General features: G+C 40.2%; 2 protein-coding genes across 3 annotated transcripts in view; one reads left to right on the forward strand and one right to left on the reverse strand.

Annotated features, from left to right (window-relative positions):
- Window positions 1–20898, forward strand: kcnc1b (potassium voltage-gated channel, Shaw-related subfamily, member 1b). 2 transcript variants are annotated; one of them, XM_041796728.1, is made up of 4 exons: window positions 1–1487; window positions 7136–8051; window positions 11797–11970; window positions 15599–20898. In XM_041796728.1, exons 1-4 carry the CDS (start codon window positions 924–926, stop codon window positions 15706–15708), a joined length of 1764 nt encoding a protein of 587 aa, XP_041652662.1. In that variant the 5' UTR covers window positions 1–923; the 3' UTR covers window positions 15709–20898. The 2 variants fall into 2 exon arrangements, with proteins under 2 accessions (XP_041652662.1, XP_041652661.1); XM_041796727.1 differs by lacking the exon at window positions 15599–20898 and adding an exon at window positions 12979–15099.
- Window positions 20899–25167, reverse strand: part of sergef (secretion regulating guanine nucleotide exchange factor) — a 13629-nt gene continuing 9360 nt past the window's right edge. The window contains exon 11 of the mRNA XM_041796740.1: window positions 20899–23255. Within this exon, the coding sequence (XP_041652674.1) occupies window positions 23062–23255 (194 nt within the window). The 3' untranslated portion in view covers window positions 20899–23061. The remainder of the gene's footprint in view (window positions 23256–25167) is intronic.

The following is a 25167-nucleotide window of genomic DNA, read 5'->3' on the forward strand; positions in this document are numbered from 1 at the left end:
AACAGCCGTAATTGGACAACTTGACAGCGTGTTTGGACAAACGCAGGCTCCTCCACTGGGCATGCTCCATCTGCTGTGAGGGAAGAGCTGGGCACGGTGTGAATAACAGGCAGTTTGGGCGTTTTTTTTTCTTTTTTTGGAGGAGGACTGTCGCCCTCTCATCTGCATCTGATTTAGTTATTCAACCACACACAGCACATAAAGAGCTTCTTCCTCACGTCGAATACACCATGGATGTTTTCTTCCTAGCAATGTATGAATGACAGGGGAAAGTCCCTGAGGAGGAGATCATCTCTCCGCTGAGACAAAGACCTGCTGCAGCCCACAGCGTCGTTACACGCAGAGAAGGAGCGGGGCTGCGCGTCGGTGTGAAGGAGGTGAGTCTGTAGGCAGCAACAAACAGAGGAGGCAGAGGAAGAAAGCAGAGCCGAGGCTCCATCAGGCGCTGTCCACTCAGCACCACCGCAGTCACCTTGCTGTGAAAGTCACAAACCTGCTCAGGACTGATCGGATCAATCAAACAGGAACTTAGGGAAGTCTAATGAGCTGGCGCGAGGGAACGGTGCCAGCTTTTTTATCTCGACATCTTGGATGTAGCGACGATGTGACGTCCATTCTTGATGTGATGCCATTGGCTGCCATCATTTTGGATTTCGATTCTATACCCTCCAGTGAGTCCGGCAGCTATACACGCTGAGGATCCTCCAGTTGCATGACAGGTGATTGTAGAAAATACAGGGGACTAAATGGGGATGTAGCCTGCGCGTCAAGCTTTTCTTTCATACTTATGAGACACGACAGGTTGCTTCACGCGCTGCTTTTCCTTATATAATTGTTGATTTCTGCTGTGCACGAGGACACGGTGCGCCTGGACTTACCTTTGCGATGAAGGGAACTTATTGGAGAAATGCCTAGGGGACGCAATGGGCCTGAGCGACGACAAGGATCGCATTGTGATAAACGTGGGAGGGATCAGACATCAGACATACCGCAGCACCCTGCGCACCCTACCTGGCACTCGCTTGTCCTGGCTGGCCGAGCCTGATGCCCCAAACCACTTTGACTATGATGCCAAGATCGAGGAGTTCTTCTTCGACCGCCACCCTGGCGTTTTTGCACACATCCTTAATTACTACAGGACAGGTAAGCTGCACTGCCCGGCTGATGTCTGCGGGCCCCTCTACGAGGAGGAGCTGGCCTTCTGGGGCATTGATGAGACAGACGTGGAGCCATGCTGCTGGATGACCTATCGCCAGCACCGGGAGGCGGAGGAGGCCCTTGATAGTTTCGGCGGGGGGGGCTTGTTAGACCTGGTGAACGAGGATCTGGAGCCTGAGCCGGAGCATGCTGAGGATGATGTGGATGAGATGACAAGGGGGCTGGCGCAGGTAGACACACATGACGCCAGGAGTGGAAGCCTGTGGAGCCGGTGGCAGAAACGTGTTTGGGCTCTGTTTGAGGACCCTTACTCCTCTAAATATGCAAGGGTGAGTTAATTTTTTTCATGCTTATCTTTATGCGCTTCCTTTTGGACTTAAAACTCACGTCTTCCCTTTTGAACGTCAAACTTATTAGGAGCTCTCATGGGCATTCCCTGAGCTAAAGGAAAACAATCTAAAATGTTTAATGGCTGCTTCAGAACAGTTCACGCTGAATGGACAGGTCTGGTTGTGAATGTGTCCGCCTTTGTGCACTGAGAGTGAAGCAGAGAGATTGATGGATCTGGGAGGTCCAGATGGGCTTTTGATGACCTTGAAATTGCCCTCCCAGGGGTTTCCACAACAGTGAGAGAGAGGGTGGGGGTAGGGATAGGTGGCTGTCAAGCAAAGACCTCATTCAGAAAAATCCACACACAATCAGCTCTCCACACCTTATCCATCTTGTGGGAGAAGATTTTAAAACCCTAATATTGACTCGTACAGGTCTTTGGATTGATATTTCCAGGACACAGGGATCCCTTGGAAGCCTAGCTATTCGGTTAAATAGGTCAGCTGAAAAATTAGGAAACCAGATCTTTGGCACCACTAGATTTTTAGTGGCAGACCTCCAAACAAAAATGAGGTTGCAGTTAGAAGGGACATGTTTGCTCTGCAGTGGGCACTTTTCCATCTGGGCACAATGCCTCTGGATGGTGAGAGTGAAAGGACTTTACACCTCCATATTTTTTTGTTTTTATGACCATTGCTCCCTACAAAGGTGGCTGTGCTGCCTGCTGGTTAAACAGCTGTAGCAGACTCATTGGTGTAATTACTTACCAGGCTGTGTCTGCTAGTGTAAACTGTATTGACATGTTCTCACCCTTAAAGCAAGCATTAGCAAGCAGCGCTAAACCATATACGCAAACTTTGATTAAATTTCCTCTTCTGTATACACAGGATCTTTTTACAGAGGAAAAACTCCTCAGATGTGTGCTACATATAGCACTGAGCGAGACAAAGCAGAGATTAAAGATTGACAGCGCTCCACAAAGACAGTCAAGAAGATTAATTAGAAATGAGCCTCAGAGTTAATCACAGCCTCTATTCACAGTGGATCCATTAGTGGAAAACCCTTGTCACTGCATATCACCGAAGGCCTGTGGTTTGCCAGCAACAGTAAGAATTAGCCAGTGAGGAGCAAACAGTCATCGCCTGTCACCCCCCCCCCCCCCCCCATACAGCCCTACTGTTCAAAAGTGTCAAAAAGACATAATTCCCTGTAGGAGGCGGTCTGATGAGATGCAGCGTTTGTTTAACAGTTTGAAAGATGGGATGTCAGAAGGCATCTGCGGTCGATGTGATAGTAGCTAGTAAGGGTGAGAATTTATCACGATTGTGCTGACTCTGATGGAGGTGTTTATTTTTTGTGTAATTTCCAACTTATGCTGGAAGATGATAGTCACTTAAAGAGGGAATTAAGGTATATTTTCATCATCACAATACTGGATTTGATTATCTAATCATTATTCAAATATGGACAGAAAAATGGCACAAAAAGGCTAACCCAAAGAAGTTTTGTGTAATAGAAACCCAAGTAAACATTTTGGGTCTTTCTGCAAAAATGTAAATGTATGTAATGTATGTAATGTATGTATGTAATGTAATGTTATTCTAATTGCTAGACCTTCAGTGCTTCTGACATTCATCTTAAAATATAAAATATTTACTCAATTTGAGGGAACCAGGTCAGTGTATTTTATGGCCAACGGATTTTTTTAATTGAGAAAGAGAAATCCGAAATCATGAAACAGGCTGTTTCCCAATTACTGTTTGAAAATCATGAAAACAAATCATGGATAAATCTTACTTTGGACCCTTTCAGGTCAGTGTATTTTTTGTCTGACGGATCAGTTTCCTTGTTGAAACCACACTCAAAAATTGGGAAAAATTCTTGTTATTCCATTTTTCCGTTTTTGACCAAAAATGGAAAAAAACTGAAAAGAAGCAGTTTTTCTGTTTTTTTTGTTTTTTGTTTTTGTTTTTGTTTTTGATTTTGGTGGCAAAAACAGAAAAACATAAAAATAATTTAAAAAAAGGGTTCAGATTTTTGTTTTTTCAATTCTGTTATTTTTGTTGTCTTTAAGAATATATATATATATATATATATGTATATATATATATATATATATATATAGCTAGCTAGATAGATAGACAATACTATTATCATCTTATTTGACATGGAGGCTTTATTTTGAAATGTTCACCTTTCCCAGTGGGTCAGATGATTTCCTTTTCCCTCAAGTATTTTAGTAAATGAAGAAAACAAAATAACAGAATTGAACAAAAAATGGGCCTTTTTTTTAAAAATGTTATTTGTTTTTCCATTTTTGTGACCAAAATAAACTAACTCACTCTTACGTTTTTCCATATTTGGTCAAAAATGAAAAAATGGAATAACAAAAGTTTCTTATGATTTTTGAGTCTGGTTGCAACCAGGAAATGGATCTGCCACAAAATACACTAACCCTTTCCGGCAGTTTATAATAAATTGGAAATCAAAAAACAGAAAAAAAAAAACTAACAGTTACTTGTTTTTAGGGGTGGGAATCACTAGTGTCCCCAGGATACGATATCATCATGATACTTGGGTCACGATTCGATATTCTTGCCATTTTAACATTTTACAATGCATTGAGTATTGCGAGATCATATCTCTTGATACATCGTGATCCATAACACTTTTTCAACTGTTTAGCTGATTTAGCATTAGTCTTGCCCTCATGTTTGTTGTATTTCCGCAGTATTTTATTATCATGCGGCACTCCTTGCAAACCTCATGTGTCATGTCCATCTCTTTTCTGTTCTGCTTGCATTCCTAATGTCCTTCCCCTGGTGCTTCCACATTTGTTGTACTAACTTTCTCCTGCTCTATAACCATCACCTCTGCCGACCTCAATGGAAAAACAATTGTCCAAACAATTTATTTTATTTTTCCCTTATCATAGATTTCAGTTCACATTAGCAATTAATTTGAAAAAAATCGATACTTGGTGGATGAGACGATATATCACCAGACAAAATATCGCGATACAAAGCTGTATCGATTTTTTCTCCCACTCCTACTTGTTTTCTTTTTTATTCTAAAAGGAATTATAAATGAAGAACAGTTTGTTTTTTTTTATCTAATTTTTTTGTGTTGATCAAATAAGAAAGATAAAAGAACATAATATTGGTGATGCAACATTCTTTTTTCACAGCAACTGCAACAAATCAAATGTAGGGAGGAAGGAATGCATCACCAGTGTTCTGTTCTTGGGTTTTCATTTTTTGACCAGAAGACAAAAAAACAAGATGAAAACAAATAAACATTTTTCATTTATTCAAATTTTTTTAAAAAATGGAAAATGAATAACCATTAGGTTTTCATTTTCAGTGTCATGATTCCCAATTAAATACGAACTGCCATAAAAGGCCAAGGGCAGGTTTTTCCATTTATTGTTTTTTCTATTTTTTAAACAATACTTGGGTGCCAACTTCTTTTCTAATTCTGGATTTCTCATTTGAAATGTAAAATTGTTGGCCTTAAAACACACAGACCCTGATAGTCAGGAATCTTAGCTGAATAAACATCTCATTTCAATATAATGAGCTAAAACCAAATCAAGAATTTGCACAATTTAAGCAAGATTAAGGAGGCTATCACTATCATATTTACCTAAATAAAGACACAAAAATTAAAGATCTGAGAATTAAGGGCATCTCAAGCAAGCCCATTTGGTTATGCAGCTACTGATGCCGATTTTAATCAGGTTGTAGTTTCCACTATGAGAGAACTGGTAGTATCATATTTAAGGATGTACTTGTTTTTTTGCACAGTACATACTGTAGAGGGGGTGGACAAAACAACAATATTATGCAACCCAATACCACAACACCTCATACACTGTACTAATGCCTGAAGAACTGACACAAAAACTCTTACACTGCACCAAGAATAGCTGGAGTTCATTAGCTTGACAAGGGTCAAGTTAAAGCAGTTTGTTTGTTCAAGGCTTGATCCAAAAGACAACTGCCAACTGTCTGTATTAAAATGTCAAATGTTGCCTTTGTCCACCCTTTGGATACAAGCTCAAAACAAAATTAGCTATAAGGATGCAATCAGAGAGTGAATGAAATGGAGAGAACAAAAAGGACACACACTGATCGGTGAAGATGAACAATCACTGCAACTAGTACACTACTACAGCATGGCATCGGTTCTGTGTTTTTTTCTATCCCCTTTACAAAAGTATTTGATTGTGCTGAATTAGTTGATGATCCTCATTTTTATAAAACATGTTCTTTTAACTAGGTACGATTTGTCTCAATGAACAAAGAGGACAGCTTTGCTGAAAGAACAGGAGTCAGCGTGTGTGCTTTAGCACAGTGCTTCCCTCTGGACTATCATACAAGCATGGATTGGAAGCAGACATTCATAAGCAGCAGTGATTTCCCCGGAACAATGCGATAAATTGCCAGTGATGAGATGATTTGATGAGGGCCTGTTTTCCATCATGGTTGCATGCTTGCTTTAGTAACACCGCGAATGGACTCCACTGATTAAGACTTAGAGTTTCCTTAGCTCGGTGGAATATATATCAGACCTCCACATGCCCAGACATGCATTCCTTCCCCTGTTGCTTTTCAATACTCCCCAGCTGCTTAACAATATTGTGCATTAGTTTGAGGAGCACTGTGGAGCATCACTTACTCTATTAGAGACATTGCCATGCACAAACAAGCTGCTATTGATCCAACTTTTGTGATTTGTAGGATGATTAAGTAGCTATCTCCCTCTTCCCGTCTGCCTCTTTGCCCACCAACCTCGATCTACTCACTACAGATTCCCTTTGAAGATACAGCTGGATACTCCCATTCATTCACAGCAGCTCAGTGAAACATACTATAAGCCAGTACAGTACAATCACTGGAAGAACACAAGAGCCGGGGTTGGAATCAATACCCAGGGGAGAATAGTGTATCTGTTACATCCATGTAGTATGCATCAGAAATCTCAGAGCCCAAGTGTGATGAAATATGATCTCCTAATCAATATGTAATGAAGGCTAACGTACACTTTTGCCATTAGGGGAAATATAGGTTTTTCATAAAAGTCTTGGCAAGCCTTTTAGCTCAATACGAGTCCCAAGATGTGATCATCTGGATGTTATGACCTTTTGTAGGGAAGGCCTGTTGTAATGGTATGGCTGAAGAGAAGAGCCTCAGCTAAATTTAGTCATGGGGGTTTACACTAATGTCCTGTCTCCCACTGCTGCTGCAGATGACTCTTTCTAATTCTGCATATAGCATACCCTTGAAAATGCCATGACCTTGAGATACAGCTGAGGGAAGAGAAGCGAGATCGTCAGGCTTGCATTGATTGTCCCTTTTACAATGACACTTCTGAAACAAGACATGAGAGAGGATAGAGGGAGAACAAGGGGGAGTGAGAGAGTGAGCCATTGCCACTGTCACTGTCAAACCAGAAGACACTGTCTCTGATACAAGATTGGATTGCATTGTGTTCTGCTAAGAATTGTCATTGGCCTATTGAGTTTGATCTCCCCATATGAATTACTGTGCCCTTTCTTCCTTTTGTCCTCTCTCCTCCCCATCTTTTCCCTACCCTTTCTTTGTTATCTCCTTTCCCCTGGATTCTCCGTGTCTGTCCTGCCCAGTGGGTGGCTCTGGCCTCACTCTTCTTCATTTTGGTGTCCATCACCACCTTCTGTCTGGAGACCCATGAGGCTTTCAACCCCATCATCAACCGCACTGAGCATGAGTTGGTGGACAACATCACAATAGAGCACACCTACCAGGAGACAGAGACTGCGGCCTACCTCACCTACATTGAAGGAGTTTGTGTGGTTTGGTTCACTTTTGAATTTCTAATGCGAATAACTTTCTGTCCAAATAAATTTGACTTCATACGGAACGCCCTGAACATCATCGACTTTGTTGCCATCCTACCCTTCTACCTAGAGGTCGGCCTCAGCGGCCTCTCTTCCAAGGCAGCTAAAGATGTGCTGGGTTTCTTGAGAGTGGTCCGCTTTGTTCGAATCCTGCGTATCTTCAAGTTGACCCGTCACTTTGTGGGACTGAGGGTGCTGGGCCACACCTTGAGGGCCAGCACCAATGAGTTCCTGCTCCTCATCATCTTCCTCGCCCTCGGTGTCCTCATCTTTGCTACCATGATCTACTACGCTGAACGAATTGGAGCTAACCCTAATGACCCTCGAGCCAGCGAACACACGCACTTCAAAAACATCCCGATAGGATTCTGGTGGGCTGTGGTGACCATGACCACCCTCGGCTATGGAGACATGTACCCTCAGACGACCTCTGGCATGCTGGTTGGAGCCCTGTGCGCCTTGGCTGGTGTGCTTACTATCGCCATGCCTGTCCCTGTAATTGTCAACAACTTTGGAATGTATTACTCCCTAGCCATGGCAAAACAGAAACTACCAAAGAAAAAAAATAGGCATATCCCTCGGGCACCACAACCAGGTTCTCCAAACTTCTGTAAGTCCAGCATCAGCTCCCAACATCAGAGCCCCCTCGCCCATGACGACGTTTTTGAGATTAAGTTTCAAGGTAAGAGACATATCTTCTAATTTACAGATTTAAAAAATAAAGAACTACTCAGCATCTTCATCTGCATGGAAACCAATCTATTCTAGTATCTGTTAAATTTCATCACAACTGAACTTTACTCTGATAAATCTGCAACTTATTTGGTTGTCAATCTATCAAGCGAAGTAAAGCAGCTAGTATTTTGCGCAAGAGAGGCATAACCCAACAGAAATTTAAAGGACTGCTGGACTGGATGCATGCAAGCTGTGGTTAAAAATCAGGTTTACCACCAAATATTAATCTCTAAACTCTTCCTTAGTGGAATGTTAGTATAATTAATTTATTCTCTCATTAATCTCCTGCCGGTACTAAAAAAAAAAAAAAAACCTGAAATATCACATTTATATGAGTATTTAGACCTTTTGCAAGAAACACTTGAAATGTAGCTGAAGTGCCTCCTGTTTATCTGAATCTTTGCCAAGATGGTTCTGCACCTTGATTGGAGTCGACCTGTGGTAAATTAAATTGACTGGGCGTGATTTGGAAAGGACTCACAGCTGACAATGCATATCAGAGCAAAATCAAGCCATGTGGTCAAAGGAACTGCCTGCAGAGACAGGATTGTTGCAAGGCACAGATCTGGGGAAGGCTACAAAAACTTTCTGTTGCTCTGAAGGTTCCCAAGAGCACAGTGGCCTCCAAACGACCACATGGAAGAGGTTTGCAAGAGCTGGTCATCCAGTCAAACACTGATTAGGGGAGAAGGGCATTAGTGAAAGAGGTGGCCAAGAACCTGATGCTCAAACTCAAAAACTGCTGGTGAGCTTTGAATTGTTTGGCACTGAGGAGAGGCTTCCATCTAGCCAGTCTGCCATAAGCCCAGATCAGTGGAGGGCTTCAGAGATGGTTGTCTATCTGGAACTTTGTCCCATCTCCACACAGGATCTCTGAAGCTCAGTCAGAGTGACCATTGGGTTCTTGGTCACCTTTCTAATGCCCTTCTCCCCTGATTGCTTAGTTTGGCAGGACGACCAGCTATTTGAAGTGTCCTTGTTGTTCCAAAGTCCTTCAAATTGGCAGCTATGAAGGCAACTGTGCTCTTGGGAACTTTCAGTGTAACAGAAACTTTTTGTAGCCTTCTCCAGATCTGTGCCTTGCAACAATCTTGTCTCTGAGCTCTGCAGGCAGTTCTTTTAACCTCTTGGATAGGTTTTTGCTCTGATATGGATTGTCAGCTGTGAGACCCTCTATGGAGAGGTGTGTGCCTTTCCAAATCATGTCCAGTCAACTTCATTTAACACAGGTGGGCTGGACTAAGGGTCTAGAAACAGCTCAGTGACAATCAACAGTAATGGGAGGAGCCTGAGCTGAATTTTAAGTGTTTTTGCAAAGGCTCTAAATACTTAGAGTCATGGACGAAAGTACTGACAACCCTGGAATTTTTCCAGAAAATAAACTATTTCTCCCAGAAATTGTTGCAGTTACAAATGTTTTGGTATACACATTTCCTTTATGTGCATTGGAACAACACAAAAAACAGAAGAAAAAAACCAAAATTGACATAATTTTACACAAATCTCAAAAAATGGGCCAGACAAAGTTGTTGGCACCCTCAACTTAATATTTGGTTGCACACCCTTGGGAAAAAATAACTGAAACCAATTGCTTCCTATAACCATCAAAAAGCTTCTTACACCTCTCAACTGGAATTTTGGACCACTCTTCTTTTGCAAACTGTTCCAGGTCTCTCAGATTTGAAGGATGCCTTCTTGCAACAGCAATTTTGAAATCTCTCCGTAGGTGTTCAATTTAGATCCGGACTCATTGCTGGCCACTTCAGAACTCTCCAGCGCTTTGTCTCCAACCATTTCTTGGTGCCTTTTGAGGTATGTTTCGGCTCATTGTCCTGCTGGAACACCCATGACCTCTGACACAGACTCAGCTTTTTGACACAAGGCCCTACATTGAGGCCTAAAATCTTTTGATAGTCTCCAGTTTTCATGATTCCTTGCACACAGTCAAGACATCCAGTGCCAGAGGCAGCAAAACAACCCGAAAACATCTTTGAACCTCCTACCTTTGAACCTGAGTAGCTACTGTGTTCTTTTCTTTGAAGGCCTCATTCCATTTTCTTTAAACGATAGAATGACGTGCTTTTCCAAAAAGCTCTACCTTAGTCTCATCTGTCCACAAAATGTTCTTCCAGAAGGATTGAGGCTTACTCAGGTACATTTTTGCACACTCCAGTCTGGCTTTTTTTTTTATGTCTCTTTGTCAGCAGTGGGGTTCTCCTCGGTCTCCTGCCATAGCGCTTCATCTCATTCAAATGACCACGTATAGTCCGAGCTGACACTTTTGCACCCTGAGTCTGCAGGACAGCCTGAATTTGTGTGGAAGTTGACTGAGGATGTTTATCCACCATTCCAACTATCCTGCTTTGCATTCTTTTGTCAATTTTTCTCTTCCGTCCACGTCCAGGGAGATTAGCCACAGTTTCATGGGTTATAAACTTCTTGATTATATTACACACAGTGGACAAAGGAATTTCAAGATCTCTGGAGATGGTCTTGTAACCTTGAGATTGTTCATATTTTCCACTATTTGGCTTCTTAAGTCCTCAGACAATTCTGGACTTTTCTTTCTCTTCTCCATGCTTGGTGTGATAGACACAGGCACACAACACAAAGGTTGAGTCAACTTTTATACATTCTAACTGGCTTCAGGTGTGATTTTTGGATTGTCAGCACCTGTTACTGCCACAGGTGAGTTTAAATGAGCATCAAATGCTTGAAATTAAATGATTTACCCACAGTTTTAAAAGGGTGCCAACAATTTTGTTTGGCCCATTTTTTAGTTTTGTGTAAATTTATGTAAATTTTGACTTTTTTCTTCTGTTTTTTTGTGTCTTGTTCCAATGCACATAAATGAAATAAACGTGTGTGTACCAAAAACATTTGTAATAGCAACAATTTTTGGAAGAAATGGTGTATTTTCTAGAACAATTCCAGGGGTGGCAATACTTTCGTCCATGACTGTATGTCATTATGATATTTCAGTTTTTTCTTTTCACACATTTGCAGTAAATTCTATAATTCTGTTTTCACTTTGTCATAATGGGGTACTGAGTATGGATTTATGAGAATAAAAATGGATTTAGACAACTGTAGCATTGGGCAGCAATATAAGAAAATGTAAAAAAAGTGAAGGGGGTCTGAATATGCTGTTCACATCTCTCATTTTGTTGGCTTACCTTCAATCAGCTGATGATTCAGGCATCAAAACTAATTTCTTACCAAAAACAAACAAAAAACAATACAATTTTGATTAAAGGTTCGCTTTTACATATATGGGGGTGGGCTGTGAGTAATCAAATTGTTGATATTTCAAATCTTAATGCAGTGGCTTCCTCCTTTTCCTGAGATTGGCAGACGTTTTTGTTAGATTTGTAGATTTCTATGCTTCTACATACTTTTATGACAGATGACATGCATGCAGACCTTGTAGTTACTGCATTGCCTCTTGAGTTCCCCTGTTTGCATTGATGCCAAGACATGTTGACCTTTGATGCAGTGTGTACTCAAAAACAAATAGAGCAACAGTGCACATCAAACATTAGACAGAAGCTATACAGTAATAAGGCATGAGTTAATCCTTATGGACATTCAATGTAAGAAGTGAAGGTATATTAAAATTTGTCAGAAAAAAAGCTGGTATGTGAAACCAGATTTTTTTGTTTGTTTTCTCTTCTTGACTTTTTTCTTATAAGATTCCAAGCTGAACGGTGAGGCAGCTAACGCAGCTCTGGCCAATGAAGATTGCCCTCACATAGATCAGGCCATATCTCCCGAGGAAATTTTCAGCCCCAGTGAGAGAGAGCGGCCCTGCTTCCTGGTCACGACTGCTGAACGCCCCAACCATACGGGGGGCAGAGTGAGGAGGGGTACGTACAGTAACAGCCAATCACAGGCCCCTGTGAGACACTGACACCCTGTAGACCTTAGACAAGATACGCTCTTTTCCCTCTTTGCTGAGTGTTACACTTCAGTTTTTCAAAGGCACATACACAAAAACACAAACACAACTGCAAACCTCTTTTTACAGCCTTCACATACTCTCACAGCAACTGCTTCTCCTCAATCATCCCTTTGGGAAATGTACATAGTTAAAGTCACAATATCATCTGTTCAGGCCAAGCACAATCACCACAAATGTCAATAATATTTGTCTACATCTACATAATATATTTTTTGATACCATGCATAATGTTATATCACTCTCTATTTATGAGTAAGAAAGCTATTTTCGAGGTTTATATGAACTAGAATGTGTTGTCTTACATGCCTAAGAAAGTGTTTTATGTGCTATGCGTGTACCATGTATGTTTATGTGTTTTAAATGATAAATACCATGCAGGATCCTGACTTATGAGTACATTGGTCTTGACCATAACGGTGCATGAAGTGTCTTGCTGATGGGTGCTATCAGTATGGTGACGGAGCACAACACAAATAGAGGAAGGATAAAGTTGAATATAAAATTCTAGTTTACTGATTTTTACTCTTCAATACCAGGGTTAACTCCTTTTTTGTTTCTTTAAGCTATCTACAAAACATTCCTCTAAGCTGTGTATGCAGCCTGCACATGAACAGCATAAATTTCTACCTGTAGCTGAGAACACATTCCCTGCCTGAGAGTGCCTACCTTTTCAGGTCTTTTATAGTGTTATACTCCAAACCATTCCAGTACCACCCAGTGCATGCTGTTGTACTCCTGATGCACTCAATGCATGGACAATAATAATCTGTCTCAAGTCTGTGTTGACCTGTTTCTTTGGAGGCAAAAACAAGAAAGCAACAGGTGTAGTATAACCAGTGAGGAACACCAAAACAGTGTGTCATGGATTCAGTGCTGCAGTGTACTCAGAACGTTCTCTGTTTTTCAACTGAAGGTTATGAAAAGCCTTGGAGCCTTAACAGCATGTCTGGCATGAGCGGGGATGCCTCTGGAGTGTCCTCAGTGTCCGCCCTGCCCTGCAGCCCACCCTGTCTAATGCAGCACTCACATTCTCCCATCCCATCCATTATGTAGCATGGTTGAGTAGCAGACACAATGCCATTGGAAGGCCAATCCACACTCCTCTTTCTAATCTTTCCTGTCAGATATTTTGCTTTTTACACTTGCCTTCGCTCCTGCTTTTCTCATTTTTATTTCTTTATTTTTATGGAAAACTGTATCTTAACTGTGCTAATACTCAAGCTTCCCAAGTGTTCTCCTTGGGTGTGTCATCATATCCTAGACTAGAAAACATTGGCACATGCCACTCTGCATGGGTCACCTCAGTTGCAAATAAAGCACTGTTCTGTACTTCTACCACAGGCTAACCCCCCTCTTTTCCTGTGTTTACATCATTGCCTGTTGCTCTGTTGCTTTTGATCTCGCATAATCTTCTGCCAACAACTTTTATCTCATCTGCTTTTTACAATTTTGTGAAAGAAATTTTCATAAGATGTAACCCCTGCCAATACTATGCTGGACATTCCCAATACATGGCTTTGAAACATCCAAACAGTATCATTGCCAGCTGTTAAGGGAACTCCTATTAAGTGCTTTGTATGTTGCAAAGTAGAGACGTTATCATTCTGAAAGTGCAATCAGAACTGACTCAATGTTATCTGAGTGGCCATCAAAAAAATTGAAAATGATGTTCTTTGTCCAATGCAATAGGGAGATGATGACAATTCCTATGATACTAATGATGAATACGTCTAATGTGAAAGAACTAAAACTGTTTGTTCATTTGCATGAAGTGCATGAGAAATTATGTTCAACAAGAAGCTAACTTTAAAACATAACTGCAAGAAAAAAAAGAACATTTTCTTTCGAAAGCTTCAAAAGCTTTGTTATTTGTTATGCATTTTGAGACAGCTTTACAAGAGACTCAGTCATAGCAGAGATTTTTATGTAGCTGCCATTCTTTGCCTTTCCCCAAATTTATTATATTGATTTTCTTGTATTTGTCTGGGGCCTCCAACTAAAACAGCATGATTTAACTTGAAGAATTTGTCATAAAGCCAACTAATGCTGTTATGAGCATAAATAGTTTTATACTGATAAATTTGCAAGTAGTTATCAGCTTTTAAACCGTATCAGTAGTCTGCAGCATTTATACTGCCCTGATGCCTAAACTAAGGCCATAATTATAAAACGACGGTGCCTTCTTACATGGCGAGACAAAGTTTAAGCAAGATATAAATTGATATGATTTTACACAAGTGCTCCAAGCGTAGCATTGACACACTTTATACAATGCTCATAACAGTGTGACGAAAGCTTTATTTTATAAGGTGCACCTTATATCATTTTTGCACCACCACTGTTACCTTAATCCCAGGAAAATGCCCTCTTGTTTATTAAAGTTACATCCTTTAACTCAAATATTTAACCTTTGGGATGGTTCATATTTCCAGTTTACATTGAAAATAAAAGTTACAGTCCCCATCTACACATAAAGTACTATGAATAAGCACAAGATACTATAAAAGGGGACCAGGATACTCTACAGAGCCACAAAAATCAAGCTACAATCAGCGGGTGATGTCACGATGACTCCTGCTGTATGAATGTCTTATTTTTAAGCATCAGTACTATCACTGTTACGTGTATTGATACTGTCCCATTAATTATGCACAAGTTTTTCAGGGCACTTTAACAAATTTTATGTTGACCAATTACAAAATCTTAACTTCAAGAAGAGGATATGAGTATAGCAAGTCATCCGAGTTTTGTTTCTATTCTGAATGAGCAGTTTCACATTTCCAGTCATGTCTCTTGTGGTAATTAATGGTCGTTATATATTTGAAAAAAAAAAATTGTGAAAATTTGATGTGGACAGATGCAGGTGAATTATATGCTCATGCAATTCAAGTGAAAAAAAAAAAGTTCAACACAACACAGTATGGGATGTGGGTCTACTTGGGGAAAGGTAAATGCATGTATTTTACATTTATGCAACAGAAAAGTATTCAAATAAAATATGTAAATATAAGTCCTTGCATGAAATAAATTTTATACACAATGAGCATTTAGACTCCGTTTTTATTCAACTGCACATGCATACATACAACTTCCTTTTCCTACTAGCTTACAGCTAGTGCCTCCAACTGCTGTTTGACCCTCTTGTACATGTGTGCCCGGGTCAAAGAGAGCATAAAAAACAAGGTGACTGTGAGAGCATGACGCAAAGTATACAAACGCATGACAATGACCGACTACTGTACATGAACCTGTAAAACGCAGCATGATTGGGCATGTTTATTAACCGACTCAGAGTCCAACCTCTGCACACAGACAGTACATCGTTGTCTGATGCCTTGGCTAAGCATGGGATACACATGGTAAACTTGAGGTTTACCATGAGGAACTAACGGAGCACATTTTCTTTACTCTCCAAGCTAGTGTCATTTTCTACCTCTTCCTGCACCTCAGAGGTTTCATCGCCATCATTTTCGTCATTATACATAATTTGTGTAATAATTTATTTTTGTTATTGTTTTTTTATATGTTTATAGAGACCCAGCGACAGCACCGGAGCAGACAACCAACAGAGTCAGTTTGTGTTATGAACCATGGTGTACCTACCACTATGTGTATGACCCATAATGGCCCATCACCCACCTGATAGTGCTGTAGCATTGTTGTGTGTATTACTTAGTATTTTTAAATGGGTGTGACAGTGACAACCTGTGCATCACAAACTCAGCATAGATGTAGCACTGAGGAAGTTTTGTTGTCAAGCCTTATGTAGCTCAGTTTCTGTGACTGGTTACTGTGTTGTAATTTGTGTGCCTATTTTTGGTGTGTGCCAGTGCTGTATATACGCTTTTTTGTGTGCTGAAGTTGTGTGTACCAATGTTTTTGAGTGATCATCAAATATTTGTGTGCTTCTTCTGTTCAAAGAAAAAAAAATGTTGCTCCGATCTTAATCACCAACCCTATGCCCCACGACTCAAGCAAAAACCTGTCACTTGTCATGTCAGCCAGACTAAACAGCTAAAAACAAAATGTTAACTTTGCACTGTCATGGTCACATCTTTCTAGACTTTTGCACTGTTTTGCACCAGTGAACTTTTTACATTCCTTTGATATGTTTTCAGGCATTTAAGGGATGATATCCACAAAAATGAAAAGGCCATGCTAAAAACACTTATACTAATGAGGCATTAAAATAGCGTGCTATTAGAAATTAGTGAATTTAACTAGCTTTGCAAATCTCATTTAAGATGATTAGAAATAGAATAACTGATAGTGAACACTAACTGAATGTTTACATAATTTCACATTTATCCTTTAATAATCCATTGGTCAGACCCCAAAATATCAGCACCACTTAAGGTGGCAAAGGTTTATAATAACAGTCCATGTTTGTAGTTATGGTAGACTTTCCTGAGTGGTAGCTGAGTTATAGTTATCAGCTGATGATGTGAGCCACCCCCTATTGAAGATTGCCATTAAGCTGTGGTAAATATCTTGGTTTAGGCTCAAGGCGAAGACATGTTTTGATGTTTGAAATTAATGTGTTTGGTCTCATTTTAAAGGGAGTCCTCTAAGCATTCACTCAAACCCAAAGTCAATATACTAATGTTGAAATTACCACTTAACTAGTCAATATTTATTCCATGTTGTCCTTGTTCCGTTTGTCTTCATATGTCAAACTCTGGAAGCAGTGTAAGCAAGAGTCACATTCCTTGTTTGTGTTCACATACCTGACCAATTAAACTGACTAGAGACTTGCCCGGGACTCTTTTCATAATCCTGCAGCGTGTGCCATCCACTCCCATCTGCACCTGCAACAGGTGTGTCAAATCCTGCCCGCATCGTACACAGATTCTGACAATCCATGAATGTGTTCACTTAAGCACCACCATAACAAAATTTCCTTCCCGAATGAAGGAAAACTCAAAGAAAACAACCACAACACTCACATCCTCATCATGCGTAAAGGTGCCATACATGGATAAAGGAGCAGCTCAGACTAATTTAACTCCTTGTTATGGCTTAGTAATAGCAATGTAATAGCAATTTATTGATCATCCATTTTAAAGTCATACAGAAGTGGAATTGTTTCCTGATCTCTATAAAGTTTGTGCATCATAAAAACTGCAGAGCATGTACATCAGCTCTATTAAACAGTAAACTAATCCTTAGTCTCTAACACCATATTACCATCCTCATTATTAGATTTTTAATGCAATAAGACCAATTTGGCATGGAAAGGGGTGTTTTTTCCCCCAAATAACTGCATAATGGCTCAGCGTCTCTGCAGGAAGCTATGCATTTGCGGGGATTGGCCTAGAACATAATAAGAGGAGCATTGAAGCTGTGCCTTTTCAATTATTTACAAAGTTTTTGTGCACACGCTTTATTGTGGAGCCTTAACAAAGCATCACACCATTTGGGGTGAGAAGAGCAGACACACATTCAAACATGTTTACGCAGCGCTGTCAATTACAACTGACAAATAACAGAAGATAAACCTTGATTTCTAACACCAATGTGCGACACATCTCCAGTATTATCTTTGTTAATATGAGCATAGAGAAGTGCTTCAAAGAGGGCTTACTTTGATCAGGGATCGTGGAGTAGGTGTATCATCATATCCAGGCGTGCCAAATATGTTTCCTTGTGGGTGTGTTTCAACAAATTCCAGTTATTGTTAAAAGAAAAACCAGAGTCATCAGCCCAGTTTAGTTTCTGTCTTTTAATGTGTGTTGGAGCGTTGTGGTGGATTGAGCGTATTTGTTAAATAAGTGATGTAATGGGGGATCAAGGATCAAGGATCAAGGATATCTTTATTATCCCCGAGGGGTAATTTGCTTCACAGCCAGCAGTACCATACAAGCAATTTCACTCAAAATAGGAATAAAATAAAAGTTCAAACACATAGGAAACATTCAAAGACACAGAAAACAATGGCAATGGCCTCAAAATAAATAAGTCGTGGGCAAATTTCACCTTGAACTATTTAAAAGGCTAATGGCAGTCGGGATAAAAGAATTCTTCAGTCTGTTTGTCTTGCATGATGGAAGGACACATCTGCGTCCAGAGGGGAGCAGTGTGAACTCCTTAAAGAGTGGATGGTCTGGTTCACCAAGGATGGACTGGGCTTTTTTAAGAGATCTGAGTTTAAATATGTCAGTCAGATCACTCAGAGTAGTGCCTGCAATTTTGCAGCAGGTTTTAACTAAGCCTAGCAGCCGATTTTTGTGAACCATAAAAACAGATAAAAGAGAATGTAAGAACAGATTCAATAAAACAAGAGTAAAACATTTTCTGAAAAGTACTGTCCATGTTAAAATTCCTTAAAATCTTTGGTTAATTTTCTTGCAGACAGCATCTACCTGAGGCTCAAAGTTCATTCTGTCATCCACAACAGTACCCAGGTATTTATACTGGCTCACTTTCCCCATGGACTATCCATTAATCAACAAAGGAGAAATGGCAATGGGATTCTTCCTAAAATCCACAGTCATTTCTTTTGTTTTTAAAACATTAATCTTTAAAAAGGATTTGTCACACCATTCCATAAAATCAGTTAAAATGGGACCATGATCTAGGTCATCGTTAGAGAGAAGTGACACAATCACAGAGTCATCAGCAAATTTAATTATGTGTCGCTTCTCATACTGACTCCGACATTCGTTTGTGTATAAAACAAATAAAAGCGGTGAGAGGACACATCCTTGAGGTGAGCCAGTAGAAGAAATGCTAAAATCTGATAAAATACCATTAACGCTCACGCGTTGAGTCCTTCCAGTTAAAAAATCCATTAGCCAGCTTATCAGACCAAGATCAATCAATTTTTTCTGCTAAAATGTGGGGCTGAATAATGTTAAAAGCTGAGGAGAAATCAATAAAAAGTAAACGTGCAAAAGTCTTTACTCCCTCAAGGTGAGTTAAAATTATATTAAGAAGTGTGGCAAGAGCGTCGTCAACACCCCTGCCAGGTCTGTATGCGAACTGAAGGGGGTCAAGTTCAGCGTTGACAATGTTTGAAAGCTCATCTTTAACAATCCTTTCAAAAGACTTCATTGCTAAAGAGGTAAGAGCTACAGGCCTGTAATCATTTAGTGACTTTGGTGCACTAGTTTTTGGCACAGGTACAATAATAGAATCCTTCCAAAGGCTAGGTACTCTAAAAAGTTGAAGGGATTGGCTAAAAATGAAACTAAAAATGTCTGACAGTTGTGCAGAACAATTTTTAAGAACACGACCACCAAGACCGTCAGGGCCAGGACGTTTCTTTTCCTTAATGCCATGAAAAAATTTCTGAACTCTGGCCTTATCCACAGGGATGCAGGGCAGTTCAGAAGAATGATCTACATTTTTAAAAGCAGAGATCTCATCACTAAAATCATGGACATTAAAACGGTTAAAAAAGGTGTTCAGTTCATTAGAGAGGTCAGAGTCAGACATCCCATTAAAAGAAATAAAACTTTTCTTGGGCTGCATCCCCATCATGGTTTTAACCCCCTCCCATGTAGGCCGAGAGTTACCAGAGGTTAACATGTTCTGCACTTTGTCGCTGTAATTGAGCTTTGCAAGTTTCAGCTCTTTTTTAACCTGCTTCTGAAAGACCCGATACCGAGCCTCATCTCCCTGAATGAAGCTGATATTTCGCTGAACGATTGTTTGTTTTATAGATTTTGTGATCCAAGGTTTGTTATTTGGATAAAGGAGGACAGATCTCTGGGGATGACTAAATTCTCACAGAAATTAATATAAGAAAACACAATTTCAGTCAATTCATCTAGGTCTGTGCAAGAATATTTAAACATGTCCCAGTCCGTACGATCAAAACATTCCTGCAGACAGCAAATAGAGTCCTCCAACCAGGCTGGAACCAATCTTCGTTCCGGCTTGTGTCTCTTCAGGACAGGTTTGTATGACGGAACTAAATAAACCGTGTAGTGATCCGACATGGCAAGTGGAGCTCTCTTATGGGATTTATAAGACGGGGTCCGGAAGGGGGGCAAACTGACGCACAAGGCACAACAATTTGAAATTTATTCCAAATTTGTACATATTTATGATTTTTTGATGGCACCAGTTTTGAACCAGTACAAGCAAGAAGTCTTCTGAGAGGTATCAAGTACAATAGGAGCAACAGTGTGGTGTGCAAATCGAGACAGACACAGACACGCTGCTAATTATAGTAGTAAGATTCTGATTCCCACCAAAGATAGCTCAGCTGCTACTTCTGCCAGTCAATCACAAATCTCTAGCTTGAATCATTCAGAAGATTAACTTCTTCCACAGAAATACTTAAAGTAATGCATGCTTACAGAATCACTGTATGACTTTGTGAAGTATTGTTCCTTATCTTTACAATACTGCTATGGTTATTATATTTTGAAATATTCAGTGTTTTATTAAACATAGAAAAGATATTTTGAAATGACAAAATTAACCAAAGTATATTCACTGATGGCAATGATTTCTTTAAACTCTGAAATATAAATCACCAACTACCTGGATTAGGAGCTTATCTGGTATTGCTATAATTTGTGGCTCACAATATCATCTCACAATGAAAAAGTGTGGGTAAGTGTGGGCAATTAATCACAAATTAGATTAAATCGCCGTTTGGCCTGCTGCAATTTACAAATCGCAGAAGTTGCAATATTTCTTTAACTTGAAATGTTTCAAAATACCAGCTTGACAGATTCATTTTGCATCAGCAGCAGGGATTTTGTGCACATTATGCAATCATTCAAGTGTCAACACAGTGGTCCATTTAAATATGATGTACCTCTCACTAATCCCTGCTTTCATCAATGCTGATGCACCACACCGCTGGGAAAACTTCGCCTCCTCCACCCCAGCCTCCTCCTTTATAGATTAAAGCTTGTTGCACTCTCATATTCAGATTCATGCTACTATGGATGAAATAAATTCATTGTTTTCAATACACATTGTCATAAATAGATCTGTCTGTATGACATATGACTTAGAGGACCCCCTTTAAAATGAGACCAAACACAATCCTTGCCATTGGCCTTAACTGGGATATGCACCAGCGTCTAAATGGCAATTTTTAATAGGGGGTGGGTTACTTCATCAGCTGACACTATGACTCAGCTACCATCAGAAAGGTCTGTCATGCCAAAGTATTAACTACAGACATGGACCTTTAAAAAACTATTATAAACCTTTGCCACCTTGAGTGGTGCTGATATGTGGTCTGGCTCGTGGACTATAAGTATCATTAGCAGTTTATACATAAAATAAACTCATTACACATTTACATTTTAATTGACAATCAAGTAGAATTTATGATTATTTCTCTGCACACAGAGAAATCTTATATTAGTATGTAATACTTGCCAATGCCAAATCATTACACTCATTATTCTGGACAAGTGCCTCTGTTATGCAAATTTTTCTCACTATTCATCATGTTAGTATAGCTAAAAGACATGATGAATAAATGTAAATTCATTTTAAATTAGCCATCAGTCACCAGCCATTGAAATCAAGTATCAGCTCAGTACTCAGAAAACACACAGATACAAAAAGGACCCCCATTAGCTCCAGCTTCTACAGGCAAGCAATGACCATACCTACTTAGAAACAAAAAAGAAGAGTCATTGTATGTGTAGAAAAGTTAGTAAAAAGGGACCAACTTTTTACAAAACAACTGCAATCACACTGCCAACAGCCAACTGAGATCTGTGTGCAGTCAGGAACAGCAGGTCTGCCAATCTGCCAACAGAGCTGAGCATGAATAGGGGGACAGTGTGCAGCCCATTGTCTGCCACACAGACGCATACATACAGAAACAAACAGTGGTTATCATTGAACGAATCAATAACACAACGAAGAGGCAACTAATGTGTGCCGTTTAGTGAGACTTCAGAGTGTGTGTTTTGAACACTGTATTTTGTGGTTAGTTATCTCAATAAGGTGTTCAGTGATCATTTTGATTGGTTTGTTGTTTAGGGATTTTTTGTGTCTTTTTGACTAATACAGTTCAGGCTTGTACAATAAATAGTGATAAATAAAAAAACACAGAATTTATCATTTTTCAGTGAGTGTTGATTTATTTTTTATCAATCTAATCAAGGTAAAAAGCACATAAAGTTCATTTCTTTAATGCATTATTTCAAAGATGTGGAGTTTTTTATTGAATTGCATAATAAAAAGTTTTAAATAAAAACGGTTTATAATTGCAACGCTAAAATCCATGAGCCATTCTTGGTCCTGTCATTACCCTTGACCAAAGCAATGGCTTCAGACCTGCAGTTGGTCCCGTTTGCTGCACTGCGGGTGCCCACAGCTTATAAATATGCAAGTTGGGTCAAACACAGCGGACAAACTTCCCCCAAGAGGGATTATGATGTACAGTGTGAAAGTGTAGCAAATGAGACAAAGAGAACATCAAAGAATATAGGGCACAAAATGTTGATGGATGGTTCTAAGTAAAAAAAAATACAGTGCTGGTGGTAAATCACACCACAGCTGAGAGATTTTCAGAATGAAGTGCAGAGATTGACTGCCTCCTGACACTCAAGATCACAGCAATAAAACAGCTGACATGGGGAAGATGGAGCTATAGCACCAGCCTAGCTCATCCCTCACATGGCCTGTAATAGCCTCACACAGGAGGACAAACATTGCAGGTGGACCAGGAGCCATAAGCACTGGCCATGTCCTGCCAAACCATCCCTCCATCGTCAGGCCCATCAAAGTGATGGGCCGGTCAGAGAAATGATGACCTCTGTCCTCATGTGACATAACTCAGCCTGTGTCTAAGCACATCACAACATTTTTGATGACTGCAGCTTGAAGTTAGACTTTTCAGAAGCTCAGGTAGCCTCTTAGAAGATGGAAGTATTTTAAAGGCACTTAAAGTAACTGTATGCAGGCTGAGCTACCAATTAGAAATATACCAGGTGCAAATACAGTATAAACATAAACAGATTCATTTCTAGTTTCCAAGTGCATTGTCCTGAGCAGTTATCCTGTTCCAGTGTTACTGTAGTGGAATCGTTGCAGAGTTTTTTCTTGAGTCCATCATCTCAGTGCACACTGCCATAGAGTGTCCAGCTCCACAGCCAATCAGAAGAGGTTTGAGCCCAGAAACAAGCTGTGGCTGAAGGACGTCGGTCTGTGAACCGTCTCCACACATCCCATGTTCGTTCCATCCCCAGGAGAGGAGTACCCCCCCTGAAAAGGAGAGAGCTTGGGGGTCAGTGGATCTGACAGCAGAGAGGCCAGGCTGCCGCACCGTACCATGTAGGCTAAAATTAGCAGACTGGAGAGAAAAAAAACAGTCTGGGTGCAAAAAAAAGCCATGCATTTCACACACACGCACACACACGCAGGCATGCATCCATGCACATACACACATGCAGAGCTTCTCTTGTCCCCACACTGACACTCAGCCAGTAATAAAGACTCCCTGCTCTTCACAGCTGGTGAGGTGTTGGTGGGTGTGGTCAGGTCTGCATCACCGAGGAGACACGTGCCATGGCAACACAGTTACCTAATAGGCTCCATTGCCATGGCAACAGAAGCGAGCTTGCTTTCTCAAGGGTAACACATCTTCAAGCTTTCCCTGTCCTGCAGTCGTGTGTGCGTCTTTCATGCCATCGTTTCATTTACTGCACATCGTGGGGCTTCTTTTGTCTTTGTGTGTTTCTGGTTCGTCTAAAGACATGGATTTGCCAAGTGACACATATGCTTTTGCCAGTTAACAACCAAGATATCACGCCAGCAGCTTATGTCAGTGTGATATTGTGCCAAATATTAGCTTTAGCTTTGACAAACACAGACACCTAGCACCGTCTTATAATACTGCATGTGTTTATAACATCATCTTTGATTAAGTTTATTCAGTAAACATACTGGTTAGATCGTTTAATATGTTAAATTGTTTTGTTCTTTGGGAAAAAAGCCTTACTTTGGTGCAGTGCCTAATTCATGGACTCACTGACTGGAGTACAGCACATCAGTGTTTCCATGGCAACAAAGTGCCAGCACAATATTCTGCACAAAAAAGGCAAAAAATCAAGACACTCAAACCAAAAGCCATATCCTTGTAAACAAATACAACCTTTGATTATGTTTAAACCTTTTAAACCTTACACTAGTTAAACACCACTACAGTGATGTTAACTACAGCAGGAACATTTTTAAGCATGACTTAGATCACACTACACTTAAAGCAGCATCTTATCTAAGATGTTTGTCCTCATACATCCCTGTAAAGTTCAAAATGTTCACATTAACAAAAATCTTTCCTCAGATTGGATGAGCTGTGCCCACAGCGTCTTTGGCCCCACCTTGACCACCGATGATGAATTTCATACTTGAGGAGAACTCCTCAGGTGCAAATGGGCAAAAGCTGAGCAGGCAACAGATATCATGAGCAGCAGCATGCAATGCTCTCCGTTCCTTTCTGCCTGACCTACTTCAGCACCAGAAATAGCAGCACTCAGGTCTCTGCTTCCAATCCTGTTTTGCTATTTCATTGCTCCTGCCACTGCGCTCGAGACAGGAGGAGGAAAAGAGGAGAGCATGGCACAGGAGGGAGATGCACCAGGCTCAAGTGAGCGCTCCCTTTTTCAGGTTCTGCTTTCTCATCACATAACTGAACTTCTGAAAGCACAGAGCAGCGCTTTGTGAGAACTGTCATTATGACGGACAGCCTGCGTTGACAATTTCCTAATAACAATGGCAAATCCAGTTAACTGTAAATTGGTCAGAACATTAAAAGTGGAAGGCCATTTGCTTGTTGAAATACCAGCGATGTCAAGCGTATCCTCTCTAATGGAGCCGCTTTGCTCATGTTTCAATGTTCCTGTGCGTATTTATACTCATGCTGATGAAAAAAACTGGGCCAGTGATCAAAATTTAATGCAAAAGATTTTACTTCTAAAAAGGCAGTCACTAAGGGAAACTAGAAGACTTTTTGGCAAGCCAACAAAGAATTTAAGCAAATTTAATATTTCTGCTCATCCGACGAGGAAGTAAGAAACACTCGTATATTTTTTTTTATTTGGGATTCTTTAGGGGAAGTAACTGTGATTTCTTTATTCCATTCTTAAGGATAAAAAAGGAGACTGCTCTACAAACA

This window comes from Cheilinus undulatus, linkage group 9, assembly GCF_018320785.1.
Source record: "Cheilinus undulatus linkage group 9, ASM1832078v1, whole genome shotgun sequence".
Taxonomy (NCBI): Eukaryota; Metazoa; Chordata; class Actinopteri; order Labriformes; family Labridae; genus Cheilinus; species Cheilinus undulatus.

What these genes read in the sequence shown, in the direction of transcription:
- kcnc1b (XM_041796727.1), top strand. Translation starts at nt 924, where the DNA reads ATGGGCCTGAGCGACGACAAGGATCGCATTGTGATAAACGTGGGAGGG. An exon ending in ACTCCTCTAAATATGCAAGG is followed by an intron (nt 1,488 to 7,135) that starts GTGAGTTAATTT and finishes TGTCCTGCCCAG; the next exon opens with TGGGTGGCTCTGGCCTCACT. An exon ending in GGGGGGCAGAGTGAGGAGGG is followed by an intron (nt 11,971 to 12,978) that starts GTACGTACAGTA and finishes TTTCAACTGAAG; the next exon opens with GTTATGAAAAGCCTTGGAGC.